The 22600-nt window shown below is 37.8% G+C and overlaps 1 protein-coding gene across 1 annotated transcript in view; it reads right to left on the reverse strand.

The window, feature by feature from the left end:
• The window catches only part of POLR3B (RNA polymerase III subunit B), a 67191-nt gene that overhangs the window by 21362 nt on the left and 23229 nt on the right, over positions 1–22600 (reverse strand). The window contains exons 14-23 of the mRNA XM_010712465.4: positions 20488–20688; positions 18868–19030; positions 17187–17340; positions 15352–15426; positions 14652–14750; positions 11039–11166; positions 4588–4797; positions 2569–2727; positions 1512–1629; positions 434–576 (exon numbers count right to left, since the gene is read on the reverse strand). Coding sequence (XP_010710767.2) covers positions 434–576; positions 1512–1629; positions 2569–2727; positions 4588–4797; positions 11039–11166; positions 14652–14750; positions 15352–15426; positions 17187–17340; positions 18868–19030; positions 20488–20688 — 1450 coding nt within the window. The remainder of the gene's footprint in view (positions 1–433; positions 577–1511; positions 1630–2568; positions 2728–4587; positions 4798–11038; positions 11167–14651; positions 14751–15351; positions 15427–17186; positions 17341–18867; positions 19031–20487; positions 20689–22600) is intronic.

Genomic DNA, 22600 nt, shown 5'->3' on the forward strand with positions numbered 1-22600 from the left:
ACCATGCCACTGAGCAGCTTCCTAGTAGGAAGCTATTTTACAGCTCTTGGTTTGAAGATCAAGAGGTGCCCCAGATCACATTCCATCTCTAGTCTTTTCTGTTCATTCAGAACAGGTCCTCTCACTCTTTCCTTCAACACCTTTCTTGATTATTCATTGATAAATCTATCTAAAATCAAATTCACACTTAGAAAAACAAAATCCTGTTCTTATTTTAAAAGGACACCTACCCTACTTTCTAGGTTCATATATCAACAGTTTGGTTTGCTGATTCCTCCTTCACTTTCCAGAAACATAATTGCTACATTAGGCAAACTCAACCAATAAGGAATACTTCTACCACTGCAGTCGTAAAATATCTGAATCATGCATGATGCACATATGTGATGGGAATACTCAACATGTATTTATTTTTATTAAATACATAGCTTACCTTTCTGCCCATGACGACTGCTAAATTTATCTCCAATTTCTGGGCGCCTTGTTTGCCTCAACAACATTTTGATCAAGAAAGCATCCTCTGCATTTGATGAAATCATTACTTTTTCAATATAGGAATCAGTAGCACCTTTATAACTAGCAAAAGAAGACAGAACATGAATTTTACATTTATAAACAAAAGAAGTTAAAAACAAGTACCTGCTTATTGTTAAGTTTCTGGCTGAAATGCAGCCTTAATGGAGCCAGGATTATAACTGAAGAAAGGAGCTTAAGAAATATTCTAAAATAATTTAAGAACAGAATGAAGGCATAATATCATGTACTGGTATAGAAACGAATGATGGGCAGAACACAGTATGGGATACAGAAAGAGAAGAACTTTGCAGTATCTTGTAGGAATAATCTTCAGCTTCCTATTGGTTCTGAATCACAGAGAAATGCAGCATGGCTATATCTGCTTTTCTGATCTAGACGCTAATTTTTGTCTTGCTCTCCAGTAGTTTATCAACATGCCAAAGCTATTGCCGACTAAATAGTGAAAAACTCTTCATGCTTTCTAATTTATGTATTTTACTTCAAAGTTTTCATCTCAGAATCCTTCTGATCTTTCAGGACGCTAAGGGAAAAAGTCTTTTTAATTGTCTTTTCTTATTCATTTGGTGCTTTGGTAAAGAACATCTGCTTGGAGTGGCCAGAACAAGCTGACCATCAGTCACCATCAGCCTCTAAGATAGGAAGGCCTCCATCTTCTGGACTCCTACCTGGAAAAATGAGGGCTGAGCAGCAGTCAGTGTTTTCTGAGAGTCTGCATGGAGGAGATGCAGCCCCTCACTGAGCACACATATGTTCTCTGCCCTCCCACTTGTTCTGCTTCTCTCCTTTTTCTCCATTGCTTAAGCTATGTATGACACCACTCCTTGCTCACAGTGTCATCACTTTTTTCTTGGATTCTCCTGGGAAACTCTCTTAATGATTCCTCTCTATACACATATTTTCAGAAGTGTTCCTTGTACAGTGGGACCTTTCCTCTATGCTACCTTCCCCAGGTAGAAAGTCAAGATGCAACATACGTTACTGGCACGTCTTTGTACTGTGGTTGCTGTGGCACACTGCTTCCTTCCAGAGGTGTCTGGGTCACTGTCGGCATTGATTTGTTCACAAGGACTTGTTTATTTTCTACTTTTTCACCTACATCAAACAGAAAATAAAATGCATCTGGCTACCTATATTAGAAATACATTCAAAGCTATAAAATAAGGAGTACTGGAAGACAAATTGTAAGGAACACATCCAAGAAGTAGGTCATGTTATACTATTGAATATCCCATGGTAAGGGAATCATCAAACCAGCTTTTTTGGTAATCAAAACAGAATAGTTGTGTGTTGAGGGCACTCTGAAAAGAGCTGTCGAATATACCCAAGGTCTAAATATAAATATAAATATGAAAAGGCATCTAAGGTCATTTGCCATAAGGAGAAAATTAACAAGCAACACTGTAACTAATTTTAGAATTTCCCCCTAAATGTCTGGACATTACATAACATCCACAACGAGTTGTGCAAGAGCACTTTTAGTCTCTCCTTCCCTGCCCAATCGCATTTCCCATCATATTTGTTTTCCTCTCTCCCTCAAAATATATTTCTGAAGTGTTAAAATGACAAAGTCTTACTTCCTCAGGCAGTTGCATTAGCTGACAATATGCTAGGAGATTTTAATAATGAAAAATAATTAAAAATCTCTCCTTAAAAGTCAACGACAAAAAAACACGATAGATGGAAACAGTAAAAAACTGCAATATTGGAAGTCTGCCATTTTGGGGATGTAAGAAGAGTACTACTTCATAACAGTGAATCAGTGAAAAGGTTAGGACTCACAGTATAAATTTTCTACTTAAGCACCTCTCTTTCCCATGCCTACCCATCAAAAAACCAACCAACACACCCACAGTATCAGGTACCATGTTGCTTTCACAAGGCAACATTTAAACATTTTCCACTATAACACTGTCCACAACAAGAAAAAAAATACACTAAGAACAAAACAAAGCGCACAAGAAATTGTAACAGAACATTCATGTCTACTTCAGATTCAGTAGGTGCTATGCCTAAACATGCAGTCTGACATACCAGGAGAGCAGATACCATCAGCATCTAAGATTTCATGGCGCCAGATTGGTTTGCGAGTAGCTGCATCCAACATCGGACCCATCACTTTGTCAAATGTCTGGTTTGTATAACGCTTCAGTGTACATTTGGCATTCTTGTACACGAGACACCTTCCAAAACCTAAAACGTAACACAAACTCTTTTGCACAGGAGTTCAAAAATTCTTTATAACATGTTATCAGAACAAAACAAAAAAGAATGCTGAAACACACGCTAAGCTATGAAATATAACGTATTTTTAACAGATTATTCATCATTGTGAATATGCGTACCTGCCACTGCACAAAGGCACCTAGTAGCTCACAATTTAAAATCAGATCATGTATGCTATTACTTTTTAAACACAGGACTGCACACCAATTCTGAAGTTCTGTCAACCCCTCCTATAGTCCTGTACACACATACACCATTTTTCTTATCTTTGGTGGTCCACACACAGACGTACCATAGAGGAGATGTTTAAACAGGATGAGAACAGCCCCTCTTCCTTTTGGTGGTTCTAAAGGACCCAAACTTTTACTCATGCTTGTTGCTGAGAAAGCCTAGCTTACCAGGAAAGCGATTAGTGAGTGTTTCATACTATCAGTCCATTTTCTTCCAGTTCCAAGAAGTATGAATTACATGAGATTTATAGGTACACACACACATACATATACGCGTATATGAATATAATTACATGTAGAGTTAGCTCATCTAGATGAGAGAAGCAGCACCTTTGGATGTTTCTCTCTAGGTGCAGCAACTAGCCATACTACTAAACTTCCATCACACTTAGAGTTATAGACAGCCAGGAGTGGTGCTTTCTAACAATCCTACATCATTTTAGTCAATTTGAAAGATGGCTGTGGCCACATACAGTACATCTATATTGTTAGATTATGTCAAGTAACTCCTGACAGGCACCACAGCTCGCTCTGTAAATGCTACCAGTCTACCAGAAAAGAAAACATTCACTTTTAAATCATGCCTGTTGTTGTTTTAGAAAAGGAGGCATAAATTAAATGCATCAGACATTAATGCCAAAGATACATGTCTAGGAACACTATTATTGCTGCCTAGCAACAGGGAGGAAGGGTGTAAGGGGTTGGAATAAAGTCATGGAAGAAACTGATTTTGGCCACCCAAAAATAAACCGATTTGATCACACTGCATTACGTCTCCTCTTAAGGGAATTTATTGAGGAGAGAGAGAAGAGACACCAAGTTTTCAGGGAACTCTGCCCTATCCCCAGCAGCATTAACATAAAACTCTGAGATCTGTGGAGAGGATGACACAGGCCAGAATAGCACAAATACAGATTTCATTTTGTTAGCTCCTATTTGGTGCTTATGTACATTGAAAGACACATGCAGTGCATTGGTTTTAATTTCGTATTTTTAAAGAAAGAAGAAATTAACTTATCTCAGAATAAATATTATTTTGTTTTAGGCAATACTATTATTTTCCACAGAAAGCAATACTGTTACTGTGCCCTCAGAGCATCAAGGTCACAGTGACACAAAACACCACGCGTTACACACACTTTCTGAATACATTCAAAAATCTATTTTTATATATTGCTTTCATTATTGACAAAAATGAGACCTCTGTTAGCACTGATGAAAGTCTTAGGCAACCATCTAGAAAGCAAGTACCACAGACATTTTATACAATGCTTTTTTTTTTTTTTTTTTTGGCAAGCTAAATATTTCCAAAGAGACCATTTCTCCTTTTTTACTTGAAGTCAAAAGTCAGTCATAGGTTCTTATAATATTCACACTCAAGAGTTTATTCACATGTTGGCAACTTCACCCAACTATTACAACCATGGAATTACAGTCACTGTATACGCAGAAAACAAAAGCACCCAAAATGGTTTTGAAGACTGTTTCTAACTGTTTGTAAGAGCAATAAAATGTATTATATGATAACACCATGAGACAACAAGGTTATTAAAATACGTATTGCAGCACACAGTGGAGAAGAATTGGTGGTTCTTACCTCTGTCCAAAGAAGCTTTGTTTAGGACAAGAGCATCTTCAATATCGTAACCACTGTAGCTCATGACAGCAACTGTGGCATTCTGTCCAGCAGGCAGTTTCTCAAAATCTATAAGTTCAATTGTTTTTGTTTTTACCATTGGCTTTTGTGGATAGGCAAGAAGATACATAAGAGTATCTATCCTGTTTCTTTGATTGTATCCAATAGTACCTGTATGTAAAAGAAAAACAACAGTCTGAACGTCAGTGGGTTTCCTAGAAAAAAGTGTTTCTTAGCAAAAAATTACCAACATGCATAGAAACGAAACAAACTGACAAACTGAAAAATTTCATATAGTAAGATGAATTCCTCATGAAAAAAAATCATATAAGAGACTGAAGCAAAACAACTTCCCATTATTACACTCAGATAAAGCTCCAAGAGGTTTTGTTATTTTAAACTTACTGAAAGATTATTTTTTTTTGTTGAAAAACCTAAGCATCAAGGCAAAAAGAACAACAAAAGAAATCAAACTATTGTCTTTTGTGACCTAATGCAAATAAGATTCTTTTAAAACCATGACACTGAATAACAGCACAAGTATTAAGTTTGTTGTTACTGTCGCAATAGCCACAGAATTTTTAAGAGCTGAAGCCGTGATCCAAAAGTCATATCAGAACCAACAGAAAGACTCCCATTGAGTTCAAGGGGAACTCTGGATCGATCTCTGTGTCTTCTACTTTGTATTTTCTTCCTTTTTCTTGGCAATAATTAGTTTAACAGCAGCCTGTGCTACAGTATCACAAAGCACAAACAAAGCATACAGCTAGCAGCAGCCAAGACTGATTTACTTTCTGAAATTAGAGACGCCGTTGCTAGAAAGACTACAGTAGAAGTTCACCCACAATATATTTGTCTTTCTACATGAAATTAATTTTAAATTTACAGTTCAGAATTCAATCCTTTGTATAGACCTCCCAGCTTGAGACTGAAATTTTTGGCCCTGTCCCATCTGACTGCCAGAGTGTCTCCTGAAATCTGAGGAAAAAATAATTAACACCCAGCAGGGAAACATAAACTGTTGTGTAGCAGAACAAAAGTTAAGGCAATCGTATGTTATTAGTTTGCTGTACCAGGACTATGCTATGTCTCTAAGCAATTAAGAAATTATAGCCTGAAAAGCTGAAGTACTAAATATTCTGCAGTACATGTGCTGAAGAACTAAGTCTTTCAGAACCTTTCCAATTTCTCCTGCAATTTCAAAGAGTGGCTTTTTTCAAAGAAAGGTCAAAGCAGCCTGACTATAATGAAGACTTCACATGGCCAGCATATAACATAGCTGAACACAAAGCTGCTCTTAAGGGCTTTATGTTTTATATGCAGATACTTGCAATTTCCAATTGTCTGCATTTAAATTAAACACCTAGAATATCAATTATTTAAATGCAGGCAGCATCACGGGCAGTTCCAAAGGCCTACTGGGCTGCTACTGCTAGGCTCACTGTTCTGAACCACCATTCTCAGGGATGAGAACAGGGAGATACCTCAACAAATAATATCAAAAACAAACATCTTATAAACCATCTTGCAGGCCTAGACTTTTCTTGGATCTAGGAAGTAAACGTGAAGCCACAAGCACAATGCTCTTAAACACCTGGGACAATTTAGAATGCTTGACAGGCTTTATCCATCCCTTGCTTCTGAACAGCTGTTTTCCTGTCTTTTTCTTAGAAGAAGAAATAGCTCATCCCAGAGCAGTATTTTCTGCACGCAGCAAGAAGCAAGCTCACAGGGCCTGGAATTTCTAACATTGAAGACTCTCCCAGTCATCCCCGAATAAGGCTCAACACCTGTTCTCTTACTTCTGATATTACTCTAGCCTAAGAATAAGACAATGTTTTCATTTCTACTGCCAAACAAAATGGAGCTTTAGACCACTCTTTTTCTCTGCACCTAGAATGAATAATCTGTGTGCTTTCAGGATAGGCTATCTGCTGCACATCTCATCTTAAAAGTTTTAGACTGGTACATTTCCCTGTTGTTCAGAGAAATATTCTCCTGAGTATGCCACACCAGCTTTCTCAACTTTCTCTTTTGAAATGCTTGCAATTTTTTTCTCCTCTGGGATGCTTATACATGCCACACTACGGTTCACTGGTTAGGGATGCTAAGACAAGATGAAGTCTGGCGTGTCGGATCTTAGCTAAATTTCTTCTTTTATACTCTAGGAACAATCTGAGTAACCCCTTATATCTAAGGGTTTACAGATGACACACTCACATATTTCAGGTAATTCAAATTCAAATTATATCTGTGCCAAAGTAACAATGCTTCATGTGTTTCAAAGGCTCAGCTAACTGTTACTGCTTTCTCAGACCAGAACTGACATTACTGAGATTTTGAGCCTCGGTAATAAAGTATTCAGGTAATTCTCAGAGCTGAATGTTGTAGCATATCAAATGAAAAATGTACATGTAGACCAAGTAGTGGATATCCTAGCAGGAAAGAAACGTTAGTAGAGAATGATTCAAGAACACAAGTAAAATGATCAAACACCTGAGGGATGGGATGCCACTCAGAGGGACCTAGACAGGCTTGAGCAGTGGGCCCAGGTGAATCTCATGAGGTTTAACAAATCCAAATGTAAGGACTTACACCTGGGCCTCAACCCAGGTGCAACCCCCCACTATCCATATAAGGATGGGGGATGAAAGGATTGAGCACAGCCCTCCCAAAAAAGACCTGGGGGTGCTAGTCAATGGCAAGCTGGACAGGAGCCAGCAATGTGTCCTCACAGCTCAGAAAGCCAACTGTATTCGGGGCTACATCAAAAGAAGTGTGGCCAGCAATACAAGGGATGTGATCCTGCCCCTCTGCTCTGCACTGGTGAAGCCTTACTAGGACCACTGTGTCCAGGTATGGAGTCTTCAGTACAGGAGAGGCATGGACCTGTAGGAGCACATCCAGATGAGGGGCAAGAGAATGATCAAATGGATAGAACATATAGCCAGCTAGAATACACATTTATCCAATCCTCTGGTGTGTTACTTAAAGCAAGATTAAATTTAACAACCAAAATTAACATAGATACATAAATTAATCTACTTGAGATATGAGCACAAAGGGATATATTACTGCACGAGTCCAGACAGGAACTTCCATACTTCTGTACTTCCCTTAGTTTCACCATGGATTTTCTATTACTCTGTCCTTTATATGAGCACAAACCAACAGAGAATAGGTGAATCATTTTAAAGGCTGCAGTGAACCCTGTAGAGAAACTCCACCTCAGCTCACAGATTTTCTTCCACATTACATGTGTTAACTGATCTGAACACTCAGCATCTGAAATATTCTCCTCATGATAGAAAGATTAAAAAATTGGTCCCAAAGATTATGGGGGAAATCTGGCTTGTTACTGCCCCAAGAGGTGCCAGGGAGTGAAGCTCCAGACAGGGGCTGCCTCACAGGGCCCAAGTGCTCCAGAACTGGATCTGTCCACAGAGCAGCAAGCCCAGAAGAACAGCACAAGCTGGTGTTGCTTTGTTGTTGGCTTAGTCCCTGCCAACAGGCCGGCCATACAGAACCTGGGAGCACTTCAGCTCTCAGCCCATCGACAGAAGTTGCATCAGTGTTCTTGCCCATTCCCTGAACTTGCCCTCAAATATTCTCTGTTCTTTCACAGGCTGGAGCTACCATTGACACCCAGAGCCTTCCTTCCTTGCTCAGACTCATGTCAAACATATGGGTTGGAACCACCACACACAACTTTGCAGACTTGTAAAGCCACCCTCACAGATAGGCCTGTGCAATACAGTGGGCTGCTGGCAGGACTATGGGTGTTCTCATTTCTTACATTAGGCTTTTGTGTAACGCTTCTCAGTAACACAGGTACAGCATATAAAACCGACCCATTTCCTGCAAGTTGAAGTGACAGAGAAACCGCATTTAAAATTACACATCTAATCTTTGGCACCTTTGATTATTTTAAACGTTACTGTACTAACACATGGAATTCAAACAGTACAGATTCTTGTATTTTAGTCCTAAATATTCCTCAGATTTTAAGCTTCTACTGTTACTGTTACTTCTGCGCTGAAATGTCAGCCTTCCACTGAGGCCCTCGCAGCTGCTCCTGTATTTGCCAGCACAACTTCCCCTCAGTCTCACAGTACAACTGACAGAGCAGTACAGCACATGGTGCATCGTCTATGACAGCGATTTCATTTCAGTATCATCTCACTGAAATCCACTTTGCTCACTACACCGAGTGCAGCCCCAGTCCTCCAACAAAATGACCCACTCAGAAAGAGAGGTATTTTTCAATGTTTTAGACGGTCGTATTTTAACACCTAACGCTCACCAAGGATGCTGGATTGCAGACCTCACTGACTAACCTGACGGGCACCCTCCCTTTATCTGTGCTTCCACATCTTTCTCTATGTCTGATATTTCTAAAAAAGGTCAAGGCTGACCAAGCGCACAGGGCCCTCCTTCTGAGCACAGGGCTCCCGTTGTGCCCCCCAATTTCAGACAGACAGGAGTGACACCATGCACTTGGATGTGAGTCTCCACATGGTAACATGGACCTTGGAGCCAGTCTGCAATTGTGAGATGGGGAAAGAAAAAAGGGTGGAGAACTGCAGAGAAGCTTGGGGTTTGTAGTGCAGCATTACATGCCCTCATAAGTAAACTCTGAACTACGTGTAACCTGTTTCAGGATTATCCTTTAGATCTCATTTGAGCTACAGCTGCATAGAAAAATAGTTTCTGCCCCTACATACTACCACTGAGGGTGTATTTTTTAGAAAGCAGTAATTAAAGAAAAGTTCGGGTGCTCGCAGATACTTCAGGCAGAGCAAAACAAAGCTCAGGTCACGTGCCAACATTTAGAATGTACTTTTATCTAGCTTCTTATTCTTAAAGTCAGGTGTTTTGTCATAACAAACTGAAACAAAAGCTTTTTTTATTGCTCAAGATATTCAATGGCTTTTGTGTTCCTAGCGTCAGCAGAAACGTCAGAGGATTGTATCCAAGGAGCTAAATGTGCAAGACCTAGGGTCAAAGCAGCTGAATACACCAACCTCAGAAAACACAGACAATGAATTGCAAATGACACTCAAAACAAAACGGGGAAAAAAACCTTCACACAGAAAACTACAAAAGAACTCCACAGATACTGAATTGGCTTTCTGTACACACTGATCCTGCTTAACTGTGTGTGGTAACTAACCAAACCTTCTGAGACTAATAGTCATAAAATAGAGACTCGGGGGTGGGAGGAAAGATAATGGGATGGGGAGAACTGTAAGAAAAAAGATTGCATCGCCCCTCTCTCTTTTTTAAATTTTATTTAAAGGGGATAACACACATCTGCATTTTTTTTCTGCTATTTTGGTGGCTGACCACAACAGTTCAGTATCAGGCAGTTAGTATATTATTTCTGCTGGAGAAGCCTCACTAAAGGTGCCGAGGTTCAGATGAGCAGCATTAACAGGAGCGGTGTGCTTTTGTTCTACAGTAACTCAGCTTCCAAGGCACCATCAATACAAGCACATGTACAGCACAAGTCTGAGTGCAGCTGTCTGAGCTGATGCACTGCAGCTCAGATTCTTGTCGGCACTCACTCTGGTTTGATCACAGCCTATATGACTGCAATGCTTTAATGCTAGCTTAGCTATGTAAGAATGGAAGAATGAGAGCTTACCTTGTGTTAATTGCTCACCATGGCATATTTAGAAAATGGTTTGGTTTTTATTTAATGATCAGCTGCCACGTTTGTAAAAAGAATAATTAACAGATCAGAAATTAATTTTGTTCCAATCATTTCCTGGGAAGTCATTATTATATTGCCTTTTTCATTTAAAAAGAAAAAAAGAGCCCCAAATCTAAACTGCTGCTGTGGGAAGTGGGCAAGTAACTAAGTGTGCTCTTTAGTAATTTGCTCGTTGCATTTCTATAATGTCAGTGTAACTTTTCTTTTGAAAGACAACTGCTCAGCTACTGAGGAAAAGTCTCTTCACCACTTCTCTTTGCACTGTCTCTCTTTGTGAGAATGCTTTTTTTTTTAAAAAAAAAAAACTCTTTTTGTCTGGAAACCCATAGCACATTACAGCAGAAAGAGAAAAGAAAACCTGAGTGCCAATCCTCCCGTTATGTTGAAAACTTCAAAGTCATTATGATTTACCCCCCTCCCCCCAAAAAAAGCAATAGTGCACCCATTTTCTCCAAATGTAATTATTAAGACTTGCAGATATGCTCTCCATTCAGCATAACTGTTTTTTTTTTCCTTCTATTTTTTCCAACTTTTTAGAAGTAACTTTTCCTTACTTCATCTCAGCAAGGAAGTATTCCCTTCCTAGCGAAACTTTAATGTTGAGAAGGAAAGAATTTCTCTGTTTTGTCACTTTCTCTACACAGCCTCAAAAACTACATAATATTCCAAAGTGGAGTAAAAATCAAATAATCTCACCCATTGCTTGTTTCCCCATGGCACACTGGTAAGTGTTTCGTGGGGACTGGTTGTGGTGAGGATATGGAATGAGACCGGCACAGACACCAAGCAGCGTGAAAGGCTCAATCTCCAAATGTGTTGTATCCCTTTAAAATAAAAAAAAAAAAAAGGGTATCAGTTAGAGAAGGCTTGTGAACAAACATATACATATCAGTTATTTAATTTAGTAGTATCTCATAACTCTTTAATTCAATTTTGCTCAGGAAAATGTAAGCCAGTAAGACTTCAAAATATGGATTCAATGTGGGATTTTTTTTTTTAGCTTTTTTTTTTTTTCTTCCTAATTTTAACTGTTTCCACATGAAATGAATTAAAGGAGAATAAAGTTTCATCAAGGAGAGAAAAAGCCTCTAGGTAACAACAACCTGAAGGAGCTCAGCAAGACAATAAAACATCAGCTTATACAGCAAGTCCCAAAATGCCTTAAGGAATGTCATCTCATGTAACAAGAGTCCTCTGCATCAAGTTACCATTCTAGAGATCTAAAAATCTACAGGGGATGTGGAGGAAGGAGACGCAAGACAGATTCAGGTATTGAAGAAAACCCCAAAGCACAGTTTTAGTTTTCCAAGATCAGTTATATAATATCAGTTAGAAAGAAAACATCTGCTTCCAAACCAGATCCAGTACCATGGATGATACGCCATAATAAAACACTATTTGAAAAGCTCTGCAAATATTTTGATATTAATTATGTTGCTATACGGCACGACTGATGAGGAATAAAAAGACAGAGACACGGCGTACAAAGGCTGAGAAAAAAGAAAAAAATCCATTCTACCTGGCATGAGCTTAAGAAATTCCACGCTCCATGAAGACAATTAAATTAGCGTATGTGAGGATGCACACAGAGTGACTAATAACTGAGGATGGAGTATACAATAAAGCTTGGGTGAAGCAAGTGTGTTTTTTAAATCAACATAAGCAACTAGGAAACACTTTATTTTAAAATAAAGATAATTATAACTAAACCTGTCCAAGGCACATCTTTCATGATTTCTGGAGATATTAAGCACAGCATATGTATAGGTATATATACATTGCTTGTCTCACACATCTAAATCCACTGCACTCTGCAAATCTCATATTTAATATCTGACTTATCTGGAAAGTCTCTTGGAAATTTTTTTGAATTGAACACATGAATTTGATCACTTAACTTTAAGACCCTGCAAATGAAACAACTGGAAAAATATTTATTATAATGACATTATAAAGAGGTAAAGCACTACAAGCTCAAGAAGGCTGAGGCACAACCTGGTAGTGCATATTTAAGAGAAAGACTAGCAGGAACTTACAGAAACAACACACAAACCACTGGAAAGTTGAATCTGAAAGAATTGGAAACCCTAAGGACCAAGCCAAGTGAAAACACCTGACAGTCCCAGGCACCTGTATAAATCACAAATCTGTTTCAGCAGCCAAAAAAATCACCTGCTGGCCAGAGGGTAGATGCTATTTTTCTCACTTGATAAAACATATAAATGTTTATTGAAGCCTGCCTTAAAAAAACACGAATGGTAGAATGCCAACTGCAGTCAAGGAATTGTAAAGTAGTCTTAAGAGCCAGCAGTTAACTTCAAGCACGGATTGCTCTCCTATTCTGTGCAACTTCACAGAACTACTGGCTTCTCAAACAATAAAACAAGGGGCTTAAGAATGTACTGACGAGGAAGTTACCAAATTTCTTGAGAGGATACTAATGCGCGGATTTACATACAGATTTTCAGATAGGGTAAAGTTCAACACAAATATTTTTCTATGGAGGTCAACCTCATTTCATCCACAGAAGATGCTAGGTCCAAGGATGCATTTCATAACAATTTAAAGTTTAGAAGAGTTCAATTTCTGCAAGTCAAAATGCCTCTGCGAGAAATCGAACCAAGAAAGGAAGGCAAACTTGTCAGCTTGAAAATAAGAGTTACAAATGAGTAAGGAAGAAATTGAACACACTAAATAGAAAAAAACCTTAATTGGATTGGAAAGGCAAAGAGAAGATACCGTAACTAAAAGAAGCCTCCATTACAAAAGCAGGAATGTTAATGGGATACTTCACAATAGTGGATTGTATCCGTTGTATTATCAAAACAAGTTGTACCAACATGGTTGTACCATTTAAAATGCAAGATGATGTTGGGGGCAGGGGGTACTCAAGATGTAGGGAATGTTATTACTAAAACCAAGGAGCAACGTGCCTAAATGGTGCATGCTCAGATACTTATGACCCTATTAATTACAAGGAATTATGCTAAACTCAAAGCAAGTTGATGGACAAGAATCTTCCAAACTTTCGGCAGCTATCTTGGACTCATTTCTTCACACTCTCCATTGGAAGCTCATAGGCTCCTCCTATTTTTGAGTAATCAATAATTTCAGATGATATGTTCCCATTAACCTTCCCAGATGAGTCAGCTGTAGGGTAACTTAAATTTTTCAGCTCTGACACTGTAAGGAGGTTGTTTAATTTTGGCACAGAAGACAGCAGTTGTATGTACTCTTCTTTGCTCATGTATACAGAAGCCAGAAAGAGCATGCAAGAGTAATTTCTTGAAGTGATGAAGTCTTCCAAGGCCTGGGCATGAGCAATGCAACTTAATAAGCAGAGTTAATGCATTTCATCTGGCAAACAGTACAGACAATTGAAGGTCTCATCCAGCTCCACTGAAACCAATGATATATTTCTAGTAGCTTCCATGAGCACTTGACAAGGACAGAACAGTTAGAAAACGCATTTTCTGCATAAACCTACTGATCAAATATTTCATGGAAGTAACCAATATCTTCCTATGTGTAGCCTTACTTGACAGAATGTTGTCAGAGCAACGCTGAAGTAGAAAGATATGAGGACTTAAAAATTTTAAAGAAACGTTCCTTTTATGTGGAGTTTCAAATCACACTCACAAGCTAGAAGGTCCTTTATGTATGCAGAAAACACACACACACACAAAATCATCAATGAATCTTTTTAAACAAAAACTACATGCCAGGAATGGGTTTTAACATATGATAGAGATACTTATAATGATACAGACATTTTCATTGGGGCCTATTGTACATCAAAAAGTCAAATGGAATGTCTCCTCCTGACACTTCAGGCATTTAATGCAACCTGGTTGTCTAGTATCCCCCTATATCAAGACAAATAAACTTTTCCAAAGGACAATCACAAAATCTTAATATCATTGTTCAATGAATGGAACCGTTTCCCTTCTGGCATCCTAATGTATAAAACTACTTATGATGAGCAGCTCAATGATTAAAAAAAATAATCTAAACTACCTCCAGAGAAATGAATTATATACCTTTAAGTATTCCATACTATGGAGAATTAGAAGCTGGGATAGATTTTGCAAAAAAAGACAAAAGGTAAACCAGTTTTTGTAACTATCCCACCCACAGATAATTAAGGATGTCTGGAAACTGATACCTTCTATCTGGAATTGTTTCAATCATTAACAAGGGAGCAGTGTACATGTATAAAAATAATAACATAATTAATATTCTTGCATTTTGGAGAGTCACCCTATGAAATTTTTTTATGCACCAGTGCTTAGTCTGAATGCATACTTACTTATTAATTGTATGTTCATACAGTGCAATGTTGCAGTCATTTTCTTCATTCACATCCAAATATTCAACAAGGCCTTCGTGCAAAAAGTCTTCAAAATTCCTGTAGTTAAATTAAAAAATTACGTTGGAAGTATGGACTTTTCTTATGTTTCCGCAAAAATTGAATTACAAAATGCATATATTGAAAGAATGTAATGTGGGGTTTTTTTGGTGCAAATACAGTGCTCTTAAACATATGAAACTACTTTCAAATTTTAGTTTATAACTAATTCTGAACATGCTTGCTCTAGGGTGATCAGATCAATATTCTTTTGCAGTGCTTCATTTTCAATCAAGAGGAAGATAGAAATCTCCCCGGGACTTCCACTTCTGGGAAAAGGAGGCTCTGAGAGATTTTACTGCCAAATTTCATACCAAGGAAAAAAGAAAAAGGAAAAAGGAAAAAAAGGAAAAAGGAAAAAAAGGAAAAAGGAAAAAAAGGAAAAAGGAAAAAAAAAAGAAAAAGACACCCAGACAACTACACTTACTTTGAACAGAAAACCTTCAAAACACTGATTTATACACATAACTTACATATAGAAGAACACTCTCCTCTAAACAGCTAACCAACACCGTGAAATGATGGACTGTCTAAAAAATTTCCACATAGTATTTACAAAAAGATGTGAAGATTATGAAAATAATGTGCTTGAACTGAGTACCTGTAACCCTGAGCCAGTTCTTCCATATGCTTGTTTGTTACTGCAGGTTTTTGCTTCTTTACAATTATATAGGGTCTACAAGTAAAAAGAAAAGAAAGGATTAAAATAGCAAATACTTGGGTAACAGTTTGTACTTTCAGTACACTGAATCACCCATTTTATGAATTGATGCAGCCAAATAAAAACAATCAACAATTATTCAGACCTTGGTTTGAAACACAGGTGTCCTGAACTGGCTGTTTGTCCTTTAAGTAGCAAAAAATTGCACCAAAAAAAAAAGAATTTTGACAAAGAAGCCATTTTTTTTCTCCTCTAAACCCTTAAACTAACATTTTCTAAGTTCCACCTACGTATTTTGTCGATGGCTTTAAGAGATTTAAACCTTCTTACTCCACAAAGCTAAGAACAGCATTAAGTTCTACGGATATTTCAGGGACTCCATGTAGTTTTTGTTTAAAAAGAGTCATCGGTTTGTGCTTAAATGCCCACATGCAGAATGTATTTTGCTGATACTTACAAAGTGCTGCCCTGTGCTATTGGTTGCATCACATGAATCCATAAATTTCAACCACACATGGGCTTCTGAAGGCTTCCTTACCGCAAGGAAACCCTAGCACAAAGGATGGCATGCAAGAATGAAACATCAAGGGCTGTTGCTATTTGGACAAGTTGCTCTTATAAAGAGCAGCAAATAGCTACAAGATACTTGTGGAGTCCACTCTGAAGTCTAAATAACTGTTTGAAGACTAAGGAGCACTTTTAAATGGTTAATAAGGGGATCTGAACAATTGCAGGGTGGGGAATGTCACAAAGCAATTTGGTTAATTCCTGGAAATATACACAATTTCACTTCTCACTCTTAAAAAAAAAAAAAAAAAGGAAATAAAAAACCCCCACATCAAATCAGAACTTTTTCAAGCCTGTATTAGCCTAACTGGTAAGGTGATTTCTGTGCTAATGGAATATATGCCAGTACCACTGCATGTCTTGAGTGGGTGTGATTAGCTGATATTTATGTGTACTACTTCTGGGTCTTTACCATGCCTTACACAGCATTCACTATGCTCTGAATTTCAAGTAACAAATAAGGTGGAATGCCAACTGTAACTAACATACGTATATAGTTCTTATGTCATTCTGCTCCCAATCTCTTTTTTTGTTCTGTAACACTTTGTTCTTTAACCAATCAATTCCTTTTTGCTTGCTTTTGTGATATGACTGTTATCAAGGCACTCTCTGTGCAATAAGGAGTGTAAGCACTCAAGGCAGAGACCTTCCTAACAGATTTAATGAATTCCCTGCCTAGTTAACAGTAAGCAGTGAACTAAACCAAAACTTTGAGACTTTCCTTTTACAACAGCGAACACGTGCATGCCTGAGGAAGCTTTGTACCAGAAGTAAGGGCTCTTGAAGGCAAAGGGTAGCCTCTCATTCTACAAAGTGGTATCATGTCCAAGAGGTGGCTGCTTGTACCTTGTTTAAGTACCCTGATATCTTAACACAAGAAGTAAAGAAACAATCCAAGGATGTGGAATATCATTGCAGTTGCCAACCCAGTTGATTTCTTCTTCCTCCTTTTTTTAAGAAGCTGGAAGCAATATTTTGCTCTAACTTCTTTTTAAAGATAAAACTAATCTATTTGGGCTTTTTTTGGGAAGTCGATTGACTACATAGTGGATTTTGCTTATCTATCTGCTTTGAATGAGGAGAAACGAAATGCTCAAATTCCACTGAATTTGAAAACAGTTTTTATGTTTAAACCTGTACTTCCTTCACCCAGAATACTTACAGTGCAAAGAACAGTGCTTACTAGATAATTCTGATAGGATGCTTACCTGCACAATCTCCCTCCATCAGAGGATATGTAGACACATCTGTCAGAAAGATTTGTAGAGATGGAAACAAATTCATTGATATAACCTGCTCGTCGCATTATCCGAAATGTGTTGACTAGCTTTTGATGATCACGTATAACACCAAGGATGTTACCTATTCAGAAAGGGAACAAGTTAATGGTCCACTCTTTGCACATCCAAAGCTCTACTTATAAATTCTGATCGTGTCTAACATGTACAGAAGTACTCCCCACTTCTTGCAATTTATATACATATTTAAAAATACATATCTAAGTATTCTGATGCATGATGAGCAAAGAAGACTAAAACTCATTTTTAAAGAGTCATCTAGCCAAGTTTATCTTAACTTATAGAACACAACTTAGTACAGTGTCATATTGAACAAAACCCTTTACACAGGGAGACAGCCTGATATAAATGTAGGAATGTGCACTTGAAAGGCTTTCTGTGCTCTTACATCACATATTTAAATTTGAAACAAATCAGACAACCACAAGACAGTATTCTTCTAGAATTAAAATAAGAAACTAATATACTGATCAGTTTTGCTTCTTTTAGTACGAGATCATCTACATTTTGGAACATAAGTGATCTTGCTTGTGATGGAGTCTCTGAAGGAAGAATCCAATCCTTCTGCTCAGCACTCCCCTTTAGACCATAAAGTGAAACAGGAGGAGTGCATGTGGTTTCACTGAACCTTATCTTTAACATATTGCTAAAGAAAAGCAGAGCTAAGGAATGCAGTTTAGTCAAGTGTTTCTTTCATGTAACTGAGAAAAGGCAGGATTGAAGAATAACTGCTGTTTAATTTGAAGGTAAACGGAGAACTTACTCACGATGACAGACCTTAAATACTAGTCCCTGAAGTGGATGCTGCTGACAAAATCATAGTTGTAGTTTTTAAACGTCACTATTTTGAAATCTAGTATTATAGTAACTGCTGATTAGAAATACTGAAAGATCAGTTGCAAAAGGAACTTAAGCGTGCAGAAGCAAAGCACATGTGCCAAATCATTCTTCTAACAAAGGAAAGCAATGCAGCTTGGTTTAAGTCTCATTTTTTATGATCATTCGCAAACCAAGTTGCTGCTTAAAAGGCAGTTTCAAAGAGAACAGCATTGCTAAATATTGCAAACAGTTAATACTGACTTCCTGTTTTTAAACACAGTTGCATGAATAGATACAAAAATATATGAAGAATAAAAAGAAATAAATTCTGTGAATGAAGCTCTGGATTTATAAAATTACAGTTATCATTTTAAGAGCATTATTCTTTTTAAAAAGTACCTTAAGAAGGTCGATTAATTGGTGAATGACTAGAAAACCAACCAAGCAAAAAAAAATCTGTAATGGAGTATACGTATATTTGTATGCATTCATGCAAACCTGTATACAAACAGTACCGAAACTCAAAAGAGCTTCAATATCCCAGCTATATCCATTTGCAGAGTTCTGAGGACAACTTCACACACAACTAAATGCCATCATGTGACCTGTGTACTCTGCTTAACCCTATCAAATATTTGCTGATGAAATTACGGGGGAAATTCATAGGGAATACAACATCTGTGTTTGGCCACGCTCCAAATACTGCAGCGTTTCTGAAGAGTAACTCAAAATTGGCAACAAATCAGAGTCAGACTGCTGAAGAGTTACATACCATTCAGGAAAACAAGGAACACATTAGGATATGAAAGTTCTTCACCACAGAGCAAATTCACATCTTCGACTCCAAGATTACTGGCTAGTTTGATGATTGGGCCATCTTCCATATCCGTAGTAATGTGAGTCATCAGAGCAAGGTTTTTAACCAAACCACAAGCCTAAAGTAAGAAAAAACAATTTAATCTTTTATCCGTTCATGGAATCACAGAATCATTAAGGTTGGAAAAGACCTCTAAGATCATACAGTCCGAACATTCCACCTACCACCAATATTTCCCTATTAACCATGTCCCTTAATACCACATTTAAATGTTTTTTGAACACCGCCAGGGACGGTGACTCCACCACCTCCCTGGGCAGCCTGTGCCACTGCAGCACCGCTCTTTCTAAGAAGAAATTGTTCCTATTATCCAACCTGAACCTTCCGTAATGTAACATTAGGCCATTCCCTTCAGTCTATTGCTAGTTACACAGGAGAAGAGGGAGACCCCACCTCGCAACAGCCTCTTTTCAGGCCATTGCATTGAGCTACAGAAGAAATTCAAAGCACAAAACAAATTAAGTACATTGAAAATTAGGAAAGAAAAAAGTAAACACCTTCTACATTGCACAGAAAGGTAATGTTTTAGCATTTAAAAATAAAAAGTACAGTTTGTAGATATGAAGTTATCCAAAACATGTATAACTCTATATTTTTCTCTCTTTAAAGCAACATCTTTATTATTTACATAGAAAAATCAAGGAAATAAAATTCATCAGCATGAGAATATTTGGACACTTCATTGTCATAGTACACCATTTTTAAAGATAAAGTACATGAAGAAGTACAAACAACTCAGTTTTAGGTTAATTAAAAAAAAGTTAGGTTAATAAATTCTAAGTTATTAGAATCGATTGTTATAACTCCATACATCATAACTTCTTAATTTTAATGTAATTTTACCACTACATCTTTGTGAAGACTTGAAAATAACAATACAAGATCAATTTGCCAAATAGGTAACAAAAAGCATTTAAGTATCTTAAATAGCATAATTTCACTTCAGCTGCTTAAGACTAGCTCATATTGATTACATATTTACTCCAGAAGTCCAGAGCTCTCACAGGGCTTTCCATTCAGGACATAGAAAATGAAAAGATAGCTGTACAAAGAAGGACTACCAGCATCAATAATTTGGTTGAAATAGCTGCATATTTAAAAGTAAGATAAAGCAGTTTCTGTAAAATTAATACAATTCTAGAAAAATTGTAGGTTGACTGTAATTTCAAAACAGTATACTCATTCTAGAACAAAGGGATAAGAGTTGAGGATTCCTTTCTCTGTCCAGATCAAAAGAGAGCAAAGAGAGCAAAAATAATTCAACCAAATGATTTCTGAACAGAGCTTCTAGCCATTCCCTTCAGAAAGGAGAACAGTATAGTAAAGAGGACCAGGACGTAAACTGATGGGACGTGAGAAGACAAACAAGCAGTGCTACTGGACTAAGGATAATTTCTCTCATCCAGAACCCTCCTCAGCAAAATTCTTCCTCTGTCAGAGGACTGCTTCAAACCAAACAGTGCCACCACTGCTCAGGAGGACAAAAATACTGACAGCAACATACAAGCCCCTTACCTCTCCTTCAGGAGTGTCCGATGGGCAGAGCATCCCCCACTGAGATGGCTGCAATGATCGAGGACCACTCACTTTCCTTGTTTTTTCAAACTGAGAAGAGATTCTAGTCATCATTCCCAGAGCAGATATGTAAGACAAGCGGGACAATACTTGAGTCACACCTTGGCGGTCCATTTTGAATCTCTTCAGAGACCAATTTCCCTGTAGAACACAACGAGCATTTAAAAAACAGTCATCACAGTTTATCTGTCTTTCAATATTATATTCCTTTTTTTGAGATTTAGACTGAACAACCTCAGGAGCTTTAAACAGCCAATACTACCCATTTCATAGAATCCCAGAATGGCTTGTGTTGGACAGGACCTTAAAACTCATTCAGTCCAACCTCCCTGCAGTGGGCTCCCTAGATGGGGCTGCCCAGGGCCCATCCAACCTGGGCATTTATGTAATACAGCTTTCTAAGTACCCATCTGGATATAAACTACTGGTTATGACACACTTACTAACTGAAGTTGAAACAGAAGAACTGCTCTTCCAGGTGATTTTGCTATAACATCTTCAATTACATTGAGATTGATCTTCATGTGCATACAGGTATATCAATGCTCAAATTTAACAAAATTAAAAACTTTTCTGACCTTTTTGAGTATGTCAACAAAAGGGGTGCTTCTTTTGCATGTGAAATATGCTTTTACAGTAGGTCCTGTTTCAGTTCTGTCTTTTTTGTGATTTATTTTGGTAGGAAACACAGATGTTTATACTGAAGCAATCTGACATCAAAGTCATGTGCGCTTTTTCAAAACCTTTGGGTATTAGAATCCAGAGGAAAAAGACTCATTCATGTGTCCTATCTTCAAAGAAGAGTGGGAGGTTTTAGGTCTATCCACACTTCTCCAGTGAGTTCACATCAACTAGAAAATGCAAGATTCATTCATATACCAAAGACTTCAGGCTTTGTGACTGTCAAGGCCAGTGTTACTTGTGGTTTCAACTACAACAGAGGAGTTCAGAGAAAGTTCTAGAATACAATTATGTTTAAATGGCAAGTAGATATAATAATCTCTACCAATATCCAGCATTTCACTGCAACCTAAGCTAATGTTTCAGCAGGCTATTAAATTTAGATACTATGTATCTTGATTTCAAGATCCATACTCCATGCATAGAGAGTTCCTGGTACCGGAGTCAGTAGATACAGCACGTTTTTGTCCCAGTTATTACTACTTGCCCTAGTCACAACACTACTAGTCAGTCCAAAGGGAACGAAGAGCCTGAATGTTTTCTCTAGGACTGCCACCCGCTAATCCGTGTAACCTTTTGACAAACTCATGTCAGCACAGCTAACAAAGAATTTAGAGTTTGCTTGCTATACTGCACCGAAATCTTTTGGCTAGGTTTCTTTATTTATATATTAACAGTATAATCTGGTCTTTTGATAAACAGCAAGAAGCCACTATCCATCCCAATTATTCTCTTACTTGCCTACCTTGCAGAGACTGTTAAGTAGTCATGAGAACCTCCCTTTTTCCTTTGTTGCAGAAAGGGGGAAGACATAGTACCTAATAGCAAAAGACCTTTCTACTTGTTCATCCTTCTCACTCACTCACCATGACAATGTTAAAGGACTGGAAATTATGGAATATGAATGAAGAATACAATAAATCAGTAGCTTATTCTCGTGCTAGAAATGATTGTAACCTGAACTACCACGTAGTTTTTCTGCACTGTCCAAATGATTGAAATCTCAGCAACAGAAAAGGGAGGTAAAACACTCCCTGAAGAAATATTGTGAAAAAATTATTTATGCTTCGGAAGTGTCAGAGTGACTCCTTCAAAGCTATCGAAAACAACCCAAACAGGTCAGGGCTGCTGCAAGACAGAGGACTTCCTACTGAAAACTCCTGTGAAATCAAAGTTCCTTCTTCAATGGCACTGGATGATTTTGTAGACTCTGAAATGTCTGTTAGGCCTGTGCTATTTCTGCACACTTACTCTCCTCTGGTATTTCCAGGATACACAGACTAAGTACCACTGAACACCAGTGTACAGAGGATTTAGCAGTGTTATGAATTATTCTGCATGCTACTAGTGTAATTACAAGTCTGTTGAGTTA

Source organism: Meleagris gallopavo, chromosome 1, assembly GCF_905368555.1.
Source record: "Meleagris gallopavo chromosome 1, MGAL_WU_HG_1.1, whole genome shotgun sequence".
Classification (NCBI taxonomy): domain Eukaryota; kingdom Metazoa; phylum Chordata; class Aves; order Galliformes; family Phasianidae; genus Meleagris; species Meleagris gallopavo.